The sequence below is a fragment of the Scatophagus argus genome, chromosome 13, assembly GCF_020382885.2.
Source record: "Scatophagus argus isolate fScaArg1 chromosome 13, fScaArg1.pri, whole genome shotgun sequence".
NCBI classification, from domain to species: Eukaryota; Metazoa; Chordata; class Actinopteri; family Scatophagidae; genus Scatophagus; species Scatophagus argus.
This window is the reverse complement of record NC_058505.1, coordinates 16,975,052-16,989,487: the sequence shown is the minus strand read 5'-3', so window position 1 is coordinate 16,989,487 and position 14,436 is coordinate 16,975,052. Positions and strand designations below refer to the sequence as shown.

The following is a 14,436-nucleotide window of genomic DNA, read 5'->3' as shown; positions in this document are numbered from 1 at the left end:
ACACTGTGTAGGAGCAAACAAAGGCATGTCTCAGGATGTTTAATTCCTTCCAATAGATGCAAATCATGCACAAGAGCAGATTATGAGGAAGTAAGATGAAAAAAGAGAGATGGATTCAAGCACACACAACATGTATGCCCATAAGAATTCCCCAAACCTCGAATCACTACTAACCTTACAAATTTGTGTTTGTTCTAACACTTTGTGCAGTGTGTTTAAATACTGCAGTAAAAGGCAGTGTTGCTGTACAGAGATGACTGTGGATGATGCAACTCTCATCCTGGATGAGGGCAGTCAGGGTTCTTGGGAGGGTCAAGCATCTTTTTTGCTGCGCTGCACACACATGATATGCTATCTGTCTAGTAACAGGGGACAAGCTTATGCACAAAGAGGCTCAGCTCTGACATCTTTGGTTACATAAGGACCTGCTGGTTTGGGACGGAAATGAAAATCTACTTTTAAATATTTGTGCCTTTGTCACTCGTGGCCTCAGGGTGGTGTGTCAATCTGCACCTCCACGAGTTGTTGTTCTGGTTGAATTGTTCCAGCTATTTCTGTATTTTATCTGTGTATTGCATTTTGCTTTACAACTTTAAATGCAAGACTCTTTTATTGTTGCTGATTATAGCAAGCAGTTTGGTTTATTCAACCACTGATCACCGTTTATACTGATACGACAATACATTTTTCCACATTAAAGAGCTTTTTATCTCTTGTTGAGAGAATAAAAAGCAGGTACAATTTACATAGTTACAAGAACAAGAGTTCTCTTTACATGTCATCTTGAACTTTGCAATAATTCAAACAAAAACCTGAAATACAGGACATTTAAGAGCTGAGGTACTGCAGCTGGGAATAGGACAACAGTGACCACAAGTGGTTGGTATAATGAACAACGCCAAGAGTGAGGTAAAAAAATATTTATTGGACAGACACATTAGCCTCACAGACCTTTAGCAAAAGCACATCTTATTAACATCCTAATTAACCACTCACACATTAATTCATGCATGCCAACAAACAGGCAATAAGCCCCACAGCACATTATCCACACATATCAACACATAAACACACAACTTCACATCTGCAAGTTTCTTTTAGTGGCTGGGTCGGAAGGGGAACGGCATCCCTGTCATGAAGGGCTGAGCGGGGTACTGAGGGTGAGAGGACGGGTGAGTGGCTAGAGGTGTGGCTAGAGGTGTGTGCGGGGTGTGTGCGGGGTGTGTGGGGTGTGAGGCGATGGGGGAGTGAGCTGCGTGCGGGCTGAAGGCCAGCGGAGGGGTGTGGATGTTGTTGTAGTACATCACTGGGCCTGACAGCACCAACTGGAGCAAACTGGAGATACAAATACACAAAGGAAATAGAGGAGAGGAAAGAGAAGAGAGGTGGAACAAAAAACATCAAATACAAGTCGTGTTTAGGTACATGTTGTGCATCACAACAAAAACCTGAGACACATCCATAATACCAAGGGCCCCCATCAAAACTACACTTGAATTAGCACCATTTAAACAATATGACCCTGAGGTTGATACTCTCAACTGACAGTTCTAGCAGGAACCACGCGGGCAGTGGAGAGGTAAATGAGCAGTAGGTAGATAATGGTTCTTACTTGTTGTGTGGGAGTCGGGAACAGATGGCTCTCAGGTCCTCTGTGGAGACAAGGCAGCATGAAATAAGCACTTAAACATCACAACAGAGCATGATGAGACAATCCATGAGACATGGGATAAACCCAGTTTAGTAGTTACTTATTGAGTCACTGCATAAAGTGATAGCTGAAAAATGTGCAATTTAAAGTATACCTACTTTAAGTACAATAATACCATGAACTTTTAAGTCTGCATTTTGTTGTCTTTAGTAGACAGCACACAGTAGAGACAGACAGAAAGACAGAACATACACTGAATATCTGTCAAGTTGTATTCCACTTTTTCTAAAGGACTGTGTTTAAAATCACATACTAACACACTGTGCTATGTGCTAAATGAAAAATAAAATGTGCCACTACTCACAGACTCCTCACACTGAAATATAGGCCTACTCACAACATTAGCAGTCTCCATAATAGATCCATGTCCATTAAATGAAAATTTGTTATCACAAATGTAAATCAACCTTCCCTCTTCCAATCAATCTAATATTCTAAAGTACTATTTTAAGGCAAACTGAAGAAAAACGTGGGGGTGGTAAAAGGCTATTGTTTGTGATTCCTGTTTTATTTTAAGAACAAAGAACTAAGGTAAAAATAACTATTAAGAACAAAAAATGTGCCAGCAATGTTAGCAGCTACCTTTGATTTAGAGAGAAGCAGAAGAGGAGGCTGCTGAGCTGAGCATTTTTGATTCACCATCAATTTTCATAAAACTGCCAATATCTGAGATTTATACAACTGATTTCTTGTGAATTTGTGAGTGAATTTAGTGTTGCAATAGCATACAAAACTGTAAAACAAACTACAGTGAGGTGCTTGAACCATATGCATCACAGTCTACCATCAGACAGTGTGAACACGCACAATGCATTTTGGGGCGGTTGAGTATGTGCAAAAAGCTCACAGTGCATATTTAGAAAGTCTTACCAATCTAGTAACGTCTGGACATTTTTCACATACACAAAGTCCAGATATTATGCAGCTGAAAAGCACTACATGTTCATTTTGATTTCATACTTGAACATTAGTTAGTTACATTAGTACATTAGTATGCAATTCTGAACACAGCCAATCTTACCTCTCGAGCAGAGCAGGGCTCCATTAGCCATGGCCACTTGCAAGGCCTGTGCCAGCCGGTCCAGTGTCAGCTGGGACAGTGCATGTGTGTCTGTGGATGACGTGAGTGTTTGTTTGTCAGCCTGATCCAACAGCCTGGAGAGGTCAGAGGTCAGCGTGGCCAGGGACTCCAGCTGAAGGAGCGCCAGGCGACCAAAAAGCCCTTTCTCATTTAGGATGTTTGGCAAGAGCATGAAGACCTAGACACAGAAGGAGACAGACAATGGTGTGTTAAAATGATTTTGTTATCTGGACTGTGTAAGTTAGAGGTGTTTTGTATTGTGCTGCATGTAATATATACTGTATTCAACAACAACAATTGTATCTGAACACACCACACACCTGTAGGACACTCAGATGGAGGGCAGAGAAAAGACTCCCCACCTCTGGCTCGCTTTCAGTGGTGCCATTGGTCAACGCCAGCTTTTTGTCTCTCCTATAGGCCAGAGGCGCTTTGACGCACCAGCGCACCAACCCCCCTAATGGTGTGACATCAAGTGAGCTGATTGGCTGGCTGCCAGAGAGGGGCGTATTCAGGAAGGTGATCAGAACCAGACGGGGGTCATCTTGGATCCACGACACGATCATCTGTAGGAGTTCTAAAGGAGGAGTGAGCTCCTCTAAAAACACACATAAAGATGTTTTGAAAATAAGTAAAAGGATGCAAAATACTGAGCGAAAGCACTCCAGGCTATTTCACATTGTCAGTCATTTGAAAAGAAGATTTTCATATTCCTTCTGCCCAAATTTAATTTTCAAAACAATTCAATTTTCAAAAATTTACAAATTCCATTGGATTTTATGGCAGTCTCAGCTTTTAGTTGTTTTTGGACTTTTGTGTTATCCCAGCAAAGTACCTGAGGTGAGGTCATAGAGGGTGGTGACAGCAGTGATGAACTGGCAGCAGAAACGTGGGCTGGAGCTGTGGATGTTGTGAAGGGTGGGCACAGAGCCTGGCACCATACTACAGTAGTCATCTACCAGCACCTGAGCCAGGCGCACACAGTACACACGGTGGGTTCTCTGCAGGACACGGATCCAGAGACATACGTTCAGTAGCAGACAAACACATATTCACACACTAACATTAGCACTGAACAACTGAAGAAGCTCAGTTTGAATAGGACTATTAAAAACATGAACATCTGAATGCACAATCCTCACCTGTAACCAGGTAGCTGCACATTCCAAGATGGGAACCCTGCCCACAGCGATTGCCATGGAGACCAGTTTGCCTAAAAGTGCCATGCGACTTTCATCTGCCTGGTTGCCTTGGAGACTGAAGAGGGCGGAGAACATGAGCTGTCGGACAGTATCACGGCTCTGCTCCTGGAAACAGCTGCACATGATCTCCAACAGCTGGAGCTCCTGAAGCGCATTCATCCTCTGACAAACACAGACAACACAGAAAAGCACGTGTTTGGAGGTAGACAAACAAACACAGAAAACTTGTTGGATGTCCACATTTGTGTTTGTACATTCTACATATGAGTGCACAAGCAGGCTATGCCATACCCTGGCTGGGGTGCTTCTGTCCTTAGGGGCATGCAGAATGAACTCCTCTATCAGCTCCAAGGTTTTGGAGTCGACCTGAGGAGGCTGCCTCCCTGACTGCACCAGGTTACAGATGTAGATGTCCAGGTGATACAGCAGCTCCTTGGCTGCACTCAACACATCGCGAGGCAGCAACGACTGACGAATGTCACCCATCACCGCCTAACAGAGAGCCATACAACATTTGGCAAACTTAAAATCATTTAAAAGTCACAATTAAAATGTGTTCAAGAGTGGTGTGTTCAAAACCTGTTTCACAATAGGTGATTAGAGGCGATTTAATAAATGAGATGCGTCTTTAAAACTGCAGAGAAAAACTACAATAACTATATGTATAGCTGTAACAACCCAATGATCCCCAGCATGTACTTAGCCAAAAACAGAGTAAGAAAAATGACACAATCAACAAAGAACGCTGAGAGAAAAAATAATCACAAAGTCCAAAGTTTTAACGTTATATTAGTGTTGTAAACTGTTGGTTCATAGCTGTAACCCAGTACTTCTCAAGTGGACCAGACCCACAGTCAGTCGGTCTCCTCCATCCTGCTACAGCTAGGGTTAGCACGGTTAGCTAAAACACTGCTTTCTATCTATCGACATATCCCACATGCGTTAGTTATTATCAGAGCTGCCCTTTCCAGGACAAAATGTATTTAGTTATGCTCTTACCCGTGCAAAAAACTCTTAAATGAGTCAATAAATTTGCCGATGATGAGACTAGTGAACGGTCTCTAAACGACAACGAAGCTACTTCCTGCTTCTACGGAAGCCTACGTGGGATAAAACCACTGTCAGTGTTGTAGCGGGTCGGAGCATGTGCTATTTAGCACCATGTCAACAGACTGTTTACATTCATTGCACATAAAAAAAACAACCAGAAAATTGCCAGAAAAAAGGCTGTACTTACTGTACTTACTACAAGTTTCAAAACAACAAAACAAAGACCGTCAGGGTTTTTTAAATTTAGAATATATCATTTAGTTATCTCACACAGAATTAAATAAAAACTGTACATTCCTTCATGAGGTCTCTGCATTTCCTTTGGAAATATTTACACTTTAGCCTACTCTAGGTAGAGTCTTTAAAACAATTGTTGAGGAAAACAACTGTTCACATAGCCTATTCATATGTTTAAAGTATATATAGTATAGTAGACCTATAGTATAGTATTGTATACTAGAGTATAGTATAGCATATTTATTCCATTGGAGATATTATAAGTTAGCTTATAAAAACGTGTTTGTGGAATTTAATGTATTAACTAATGTATTTGACGTGTCATTTATAAACCCACTTTATCGTTTCAGTATCCTGCCACAAAGTGACCCATTTAAAGAATTTTGTTGACTTTATCACATTTCGCACACAGTAATGTGTATCTCATATAACGGTTGCGCCAGCCTTATGTGTTGATATTTATAGCTGCCTTTTCAGTGGACTTAAATGTATCATATATGAACACATAACACACACCGAGAATCACTTGGGCACGCTGTAATCTCCTCTAATCTACACAGGGGCGCGCCCGCCAGACACCGGACCGCCTGATGGGAAGAGGCAGTGGTGCACTCTCGGCGGCGCGCTGCCGGGCTGCACTTCGCTCCTGCACTTCAGCGTCCCGTCGAGTGATCCCAAGCAGCACTCAAGATGACCATCAACACCCTGGCCAAAGGAGCTTGTCACCGGGAGCAAATGTCATGCTTTCGAAAGGTAACCTTGTATGGTTCTGTCTCATTTGGTTTGTTTTAATAATATGACATATTAGGCCTATACTGTAGCATGAATCCGAGAACACACAATATGAACGTGAGCCAGGATTAAAACAAATTAAGAAGGGGTGCCACATTTAGAATGTGATTTGTTTTACTCTATATCTGACTCATGTTTCTGTGTGTGTGCTGACTGTTTTTTATATTGCCTGCATGGACGTGTGTGTGTGTATTCCGTGGACAGATGGAGAGAGTGATTGTAGCGATGCAGGACCCTGACATGGGCATGAAGATGAGGAACCAGAGGCTCCTCATCACTGTCATTCCGCACGCCATGACAGGTGTGTATGCGCCCCTTTATGTCAGTGTGCATCAGGATCTGAGTGTGAACAAGCACACTGCAGCTTGTGTTTGTCCCAGTCATCATACATAATGCAACAGTGAATTTCGGAGACAAACTGTGTGCTTTGCAAAGGAAGGAAGTTTGTCTTCTTCTCTTGTCTCCACCCTTTGTGTCTCCCTCTTTTTCATTCAGGTCGTGATATAATAGACTGGTTGATCCAGAAATACAATATCTGTGAGGAGGGTACGTAACCAATACACACATTTTGTGTTTCTGTGATTGTGAGATTATTTGCCGTGATTCTCTGTTTCTGTGCGATTGGCCTGTTGTGTGTCGTTGCTAGTGTGTTGCCAGGATATGGTGTTTTCTCTCAAGCTGACGTGTTAGTGATGTGTGTTTGTGTGTGTATTGTGGGGGTTGCTGTTTCCAGTAAACAGGAATGGGGTGAGCCCCAGAGGATCCAAGTGTGATTAACTCACCTGATGATCTGAGTTTGATTAGCGCTCCTGTGAAGGTTTTCACCTCAGGAGACTTTACCGTACCTGAACTAAATTAGAGGTTGGAAAAAAGTAGTCCGCCAGTCCCTTTTGCCTCAGAGCAGACTAATGTGGGAGAGCGTGAAGTCAGCATGGAAGGGAGAGGCAGAGAGTGGTAAGGGCTGATTAAAATGCATCACACAGCTTTTTTGGTAGCTGTCAGTCAGCAAAGAAAGGCTCTTTAACAAATGAGTAGAAGCTGAAGATTGACGATGCAGTTCATAACTGGAATAAATCCTTGGAGACACTGTCAACTGGGCTCGGGCATTAAACAAGTTTGACAAATTCGGTCCACAGCATTTTATGGAAATTTTACTCCCCTTTGTGGCCAATGAATATTATTTCTTTTCCATATTAAGTTTGTTTGGTTTGAGAGCTTTGTCCCTAATGAAATCAACAGCTTTATCATGTGCCATCTTGCATGACATTAATAAATAAAAATATTTTTTCTTAGTGTAGCTTATCAGTCATACCATAATTGATAATGTGCCCTGTGAGTATACATCAAAAACATTTATGGCAGCTTTTAAAGTGTGAAAGCTTGAATTAAAAGTTAGCTGAAGTAAAACCTACTGTGAGTCGACAGTCCTGTCAGTGCTCTAACGAAGCTGAAACTGCGGGACAGTCTCGTCATTAGTTTTCCTCCTGGTGTTCGTAACAGAGGCGCTGCATGTCGGTGGCATGCTGGTGAAATACGGGTATATTTACCCTCTGAAGGAGCCGAGATCTCTCGTGCTACGGCCTGATGAGTCTCCCTACCGCTTTCAGGTAAGTCAGTGGTCCCCCCGCGTAGTGTGTCATTCTGCTGTCACCCCTTTCAGATTAAATGCTGTAACACTTTTGACAAAGCCATCACCTTCTCTCTGCTGCTGTCTATCTCCTCTCACTCCATTAACCCCCTTTCTAATTCCCCCCATCCATCTGTCACTCTCTTCTGCCACTTTTTCATTCACTATTAATATCCATCAGAAACATCTAAAACTGTCACTTCTTTTCCCCTCAGACTCCGTACTTCTGGATTAGTACCCGGTGGCCTGCCACAGAGCTGGACTATGGTAATGTATCCCAAACAAACTGATGGTGTAAACAGGATGAACGTAAATAACTTGCATTGTCAGCACAAGTGAAAGCCTTTATATATCCGATATTTTACTTTTGTGGGAAAACGACAATTTTCCACCCATCAGCACAGTATAAAATATGACAAACTACAGATAATTCTTCCAAATATGACAACTGACTTACATGAGTCATGATAAGCTTTTAAAGGAAATTTTGATAATTTGATAATCTCTTAACCTATGTTTTCTTTTTTCTTTTTCTTTTTTTGCTGTTTTTGTATCTCTTATTATATCCCAACAGCAATCTATTTGGCTAAAAAGAATATAAGAAAACAAGGAGAACTCATGGAATATGAAAAGGTATGGAAAGTGTGTGCCTGTTTGTCTAAGTAAGAGAGAAAGTGTGTGTGTGTGTGTGTGTGTGTATATCTTGAATTATGCAGTATTTGGTCTGGGTTATCAGGCCTATGATATGTCATTATTAGGCTGCTCTTTCAAAAATTCTGTCTCTTGCCTTTTTCTTGTAACCTCGTAGGAGAGGTACAGTGTGTTGCACAAGAGGATCAACCACACATGGGACTTTGTGGTGATGCAAGCCAGAGAGCAACTCAGGTACACACACACACTCACTTACACGCACACACACGCAAACACACACACGCAGAAACTTACAGTGTGATTTATTGTTTAGGGCATCCAAGCAGAGGAGGAAGGCTGACCGCATTGTCCTAGAATGTCAGGAGCAGGCTTACTGGCTCATCAACAGACCCCCAGTATGTTCACTATCATTATTATTATTATGCTGTGTTGAATGACACTCTTTTATCTACACTACATGTCTACACTATAGTGTTCTCTTGCATGTTAGATAAGAACATACAAGGCCTTGTTACTTAAGGTCTCCTTCTAAATGAGGAAAAAAAAAAAACTGGGCCGTGACAGGATTTCACCACATTTAACACACTGTGCTTTTAGCTCAGCATCACTGGCTGTCATTATGAAATCCCCATTTAATGGTATTCGGGGTCATATTTCCTCACCACATGCTTTTGAGCTTTTATTAGCACGGAGTTGTCTCATACATCACTTTTGTGTTTAAAAAAAACAACAATCTATATTGTGTCACTACATCTGAGGGAACGTAACTCGCAGTGGCAGAACATGTTTGTTTACCTGACGATGTGTCGTGATTGGCTTGGTGACATTTCAGGTGTGCTTTATTGAAATTATGCACTTTCATTTGATGTTTTGTATGTATGTGATTTCTTTAGCACATACGGTATAAATATCAAAATATCTAGTTTTGTAAATTACCGAAAAAAAAAATCCTAACCTTAACCATTTGTCCATTGCCTCTGCAGTCTACTAGTTGCCACTACATGTATTTTATATATATATATATATATATATATACACACATATGGATGGTGTTTTATCATATTACCCAACTATAAAAATGTGTACTAAAGTATTTAAGCAGTCAGAGGTCCCACTAATGTTCACTCACGGTCCCTTCTGCCTCCTACATGAAATATTCAACCCATCTGGTAAAAGCCTCAGACACCAGGAGCAACAGAGAAAGAAAGGAAAAGAAACATAGAGAGAGACAAAATAATAATCAACATATTCCACTTACTTTCTAATACAGACAAAAGCAGACAGGGGAAAGATTAGGAGGGAAGAAATAAGTGTCCAGCAGGAAGGGCAGAAGGACAGAAATGCTGGGAAGTGTAGACGTACTGTGAGGGAGAGGAGCGGGAGAGACAGAGGACAAGAGTTTGGAGGAGGGACTCCATCTTGTCTTGTCCTTATGAATTAGGGACGAGGGCATGGAGAAGAAGAAAGAGAAACCTGAGAATAAAAGTCTGAGTTAGTGGAGTGGAAAGCTCAAGGAAGGATAAGTGCTCACTCACACGCATGTTGTCATCAGACTGGCACACACACACACACACACACACACACACAAGCTCAATGACAAACATAGCTATTAGTGCTTATATGTGTGTGTATTTTTTCAGCCGGGGGTGCATAATATGTTGGACATGGGTCTCGAGAAACCAAACAGCTTCAGCTCACGTGTGACACTGGTCAGTGACATCATCACATTTCTTTACTTCCTGTTTTAACGTGATAGTCTGAAAAATCTAATGTTATAACACATCTATCATCTGTCTTGTCTCTCTTTGTTTAATCGCTTACCCTCTCTCTTGCTGCTGGCACTGTTTCAAAGTAAGTGTCCAAGTGAGCTGTGCTACACTATGGACAGTCACAGCCTATAACAATATTTTTAGAATCATGAATAGAGGTTAAAAATGTGAGGCCCCGCCATGACTTATTAGCCACTTCCTTTGTGCCACATGGAAATAAGGGCTGATTAGAACAGTTTGTGATTGGCAGCAGTCTAAGAAAAATAACCATCTCTAATGACAATTATGACTATGACTAGTATCTCATACTGTATATTTGTCAAAATATATCAAAAGCCATTGTTTGTATGGGTAAGCTCATATAGACACAGGCAAGCTGGCCATATTAATATGACTATAAATGTATAGCGCAGTCATTAGTCATTGTGTGAACTAAAGTGATGACACTGTTTCCCTTAATACCGTAGATCTAGAACAGTGACTACTACAAAAATGAGGTAAACATCATATTTAATTCATACACTTTCACTTTAAGTACACTGAGTATGTGTTATAGCTCAATTTGTGGGTGTTTACATGTGCTTTTTGCCTTTGTTTACAGATTGAAACCTGTCGAAGGGCCCTTGGAAGAAACCGTGTTAAGTCATCCATCTGTCTAGAAGGGTGTGTATCCATGTGATTAACGCACTTATGCAGACACACGTACTAATGGGCTTGATGCTGCCTGAACCAAACTCTGTGTCTCTGACATACACATAAGGCTTAGTGGGCCCACTGTAAGAGCCACTAATGGATTCTTCCTGAGGCAAGTTGGAATTAGTGGCCATTAACTCTTATGATCTGCAGCACTAATACAATGATAGTCTGTGTGTGAGTGTGTGTGTGCGTGTGTGTGTGTGTGTGTGTGTCTGTGTGTGTGTGTGTGTGAATGTGCAGCTTTGTGAAACACAGTGAGCAGTACCTGAACCATGATCCCATCATGCAAGGCTGCCTTCCCAGTAACCCGTGGATCTCTGATGACAACGCACACTGGACAATGAATGCAGACGTGTGAGAATACACACCGACACACACATGTCACAACCACTCCATCGTACAGTCCACTACAGTAGTTATTGGTTTTTAGCTGGTTTCAGCCATTGGAACATGTCTTGACATGCAAAATACTGTTTCAGTCTAAAGGTGTCGTTGTAGTTTGTTATTTTAATGCCTGCATTTGTGTCATTGGTGTGTTTCTGTGAGCAGGGTGCCCATACCAACACGCCTCCGAGTGGAGCGCTGGAGCTTCAGCTTCATGGAGCTCCTCAAAGATTCCATGGGGAGGCGTGAGTTCATGACCTACCTGGAGAAAGAGTTCAGTGGTAAGGAAGAGTGACATTAATGCATTTGCACGTACACTGTATGGACATAAGTATTGGGACATCTGACCATCACACCAACAGGGACTTTAATGACACTGCATTCTAAATACACAGACAGCTTTGCAGCTATAATACTCCACTCTGTGTGGCGTGTTTCTGTGACAATTCATGAAGTAGAGCATGTATGAGGTCAGGCACTGATGTTGGACTAAAAGGCCTGGCTCGTAATCTCTGTTCCAGTTCCTCCCAAAGGTGTTGGATGGGGTTGAGGACAGGTCTCTGTGTGAGCCAGTCAAGTTCTTCCACACCAAACTCATCCAACATGTCTTTATGGACTTTGCTTTGTGCACTGGGGCACAGTCATGCTGGAATAGAAAAGGACCTTTACCAGACTGTTGATACAAAGTTGGAAGCATAGCATTGTTCACAATGTCTTGATGTGTTGAAGCATTAAGATTTCCCTTCACTGGAGGTCAGGGGCCGAGCCCAAGCCCTGAAAAACAGCCCCATCCCACAAATGAATTCAGTGATTAAGAGGTGGATCCCAATACTTTTGTCTATACAGTGTACTTGTGCAAGTGTGTTTGTGCGCATCCTGAATCCCGATGCTTGTCTTGTCAGGTTTGATATAATAAAAAGATGAATTTGCTAAAACATTTAGTGATTAGGTCTGATGATCAGAACCAACTCAATTTTGACCTGTAAAATCCCATATTTATTCCATTTTTTTTCCTCCATTTTTTCTTAACAAACTTCTCTTTAACAGGTTGAATCACAGGTGTGTGGTATAAACAACAAAACAACAGCAAATTGAGTAATTACTTGTATGGAGGAGCTTAATACAATTGTAAAAATAGAAAAATAAATGCCATCGTTATTCATTCACTCTGAATTGATTCTTATTCTTATCGGTATTCAGAATTTGAGGTAGTAGAAAAGAGGATTAATTTCATGGCATTGTTAGGAAGATGGAAAGATTAGACTGAGAAGAGAGAGGAAAGTCCAAGACAAATTTAAGGGTGACCGACAGGAAGGTAAAGGGCATAAGTCAGGGAGGAAATTTGGTCATCCGTGCAGACATATGACATATTACCAGAGGCCCAGGTTTTCCACAGAGGTCAGCCATGCTATTATAAGTTGTTTATAATATGTCACTTTTTCCTGCATCATTGTTATTTTTTTTAATTTATCACTGTCTGTCTGTCTGCTAGCGGAGAACCTGTGCTTTTGGCAGGCCTGTGAGGATGTTAGACATGGAGAAAGTTCCAAGATCATAGAGAAAGTGGAGGAGATTTACAAGTAAGTGCATAAGCACAAAAAACATGCAGAAATACTCGCTTATATTTGCGGTCAGATGACAGCCTCTGTCTTGTGTGCCACTCAGAAACTTCCTGGCTCCTGGAGCTGCCCGCTGGGTGAACATCGACAGTAAGACGATGGATAAAACTCTGGAAGGGATCAGACACCCACATCGCTTTGTCATGGACGACGCACAATTGCACATCTACTTTCTCATGAAGAAGGTCTGAACTCTGATTAATTGTGGTTTTACTTGAAACTTTACTCTTTGGATACGAACCTGGAAGCACAAGGTGTTTTACTTTACATTTCAGTCATGCTGCTGTGTGTACAATCTGAATGTGTTTTTCCCTACTCTGCCAGACGTCCAGTGATTTCAGTTCATTTCTATATAATATATAAAATCCTTTAACAGACTTTTTATAATTATTTAAATCCTTTCACCATTGACACGGATTATCAGGTCTGCATTCAGCTTTGTCAAAGTTGCAATATTGCTGTATGGTATTGCAGTCCAGACTTTTCTCATGAGTCTGCTGATTCATTTTCATACCATTCAGGGTAAAAGGCTGCCTGGAGGGGTGTCAACATTAACGCAGATCAGTCCTACAAACACAGCGGTACAACACTATGATTGGACTCTTCTTGTAAAACAAGAAGTGGGACCCAAATGCACAAAAAACAGGCAAAACTCGTGCAGATCCAGTGTTTTGATAACTAAAGGAAGTGTAAAGCAGGCTTATGGAATGGTGAGACAGGTGGGGTTTAAAATCAGATGAAGTCAGTCCACACAGGCAAATAAGTCCACAAGGAAAAGACAAATAAATAATACTCCAAAAACAGGCTGGGTCAGGGGAAGCAATGTGAAAAATCCAAACACACCGCTGATGCTGACTGACACAGACATGAGGAAGGACTGGAATGCTTGACACAGGGCACAACGATGAACTGGTAAAGAAGGAGGGGAAAAGACTTTTCTCTGTAGTGTTGTGTTAATTTCATTGTATTGTGATTGTATCTAGGATTCTTACCCAAGATATCTTAAGTCTGACCTATACAAGAACCTGCTGGACAAAGCTGTTGTCCCCCAGGAGACAAAGAAAAGGTAACACTTGACACGAATCCCCACTTTTACTTTCTTTTACTTTAATGCAGTCATTTTCTAACATTACACATTTCCTTTCTCTCTCCTCTTCCACTCAGCGTTTTTCCCTTCATGAGACGCCAGCGGCACTCTAGCCCCTCCCCCGCTCAGGCTTCCACACAGGCCATGGGGGAAGACGGGTGCACCAAGGGGTCCGGGCAAGCAGGTACCAACTCTGCAGCCCGCTCTCATGTCTGATGCCAAAACTGTCGCCATAGGAACCACCCAAAGAGCTCTCCTCTGCTTTTTCTTTCAAGTCAAACTGTCCAAAGATTTTCTTTCACTGCTACAACATGACCAAGCTAGGATTTCAACATTAGAGCATCGTCTCAAGAGCACAAGTCTTAATGCATAAGCATCAGCATCACATCTTAGTCCCAGAGCACAAGCAGGGGAACAGCATCGAAAAAAGAACTTTTACTGCTACTGTTACAGCATTTACTGTTGCATAGTCGACTCACATTTGCATCCCATCTCAGTCTAAAAGGTTCGTCTTTTTGTTCTTGATATTG

General features: G+C 41.7%; 2 protein-coding genes across 2 annotated transcripts; one reads left to right on the top strand and one right to left on the bottom strand.

Annotated features, from left to right (window-relative positions):
• Positions 1-905: 905 nt before the first annotated feature.
• ints15 (integrator complex subunit 15) lies at positions 906-5,119 on the bottom strand. Its single transcript, XM_046409557.1, has 8 exons — positions 4,994-5,119; positions 4,286-4,486; positions 3,935-4,156; positions 3,628-3,793; positions 3,113-3,390; positions 2,733-2,970; positions 1,613-1,652; positions 906-1,335 (listed from the first exon to the last, which is right to left on the bottom strand). Exons 2-8 carry the CDS (start codon positions 4,478-4,480, stop codon positions 1,098-1,100), a joined length of 1,377 nt encoding a protein of 458 aa, XP_046265513.1. The 5' UTR covers positions 4,481-4,486; positions 4,994-5,119; the 3' UTR covers positions 906-1,097.
• Positions 5,120-5,496: 377 nt separating this feature from the next.
• rgs11 (regulator of G protein signaling 11) lies at positions 5,497-13,924 on the top strand. Its single transcript, XM_046408731.1, is given in 16 exon segments — positions 5,497-6,034; positions 6,278-6,374; positions 6,569-6,619; positions 7,574-7,680; positions 7,916-7,967; positions 8,275-8,333; positions 8,509-8,585; positions 8,665-8,746; positions 9,992-10,060; positions 10,588-10,617; positions 10,722-10,783; positions 11,057-11,170; positions 11,366-11,481; positions 12,693-12,780; positions 12,866-13,004; positions 13,803-13,924. Coding segments are annotated over 16 exon segments (1,293 nt in total). The 5' UTR covers positions 5,497-5,971; the 3' UTR covers positions 13,890-13,924.
• The last annotated feature ends 512 nt before the right edge of the window (positions 13,925-14,436 follow it).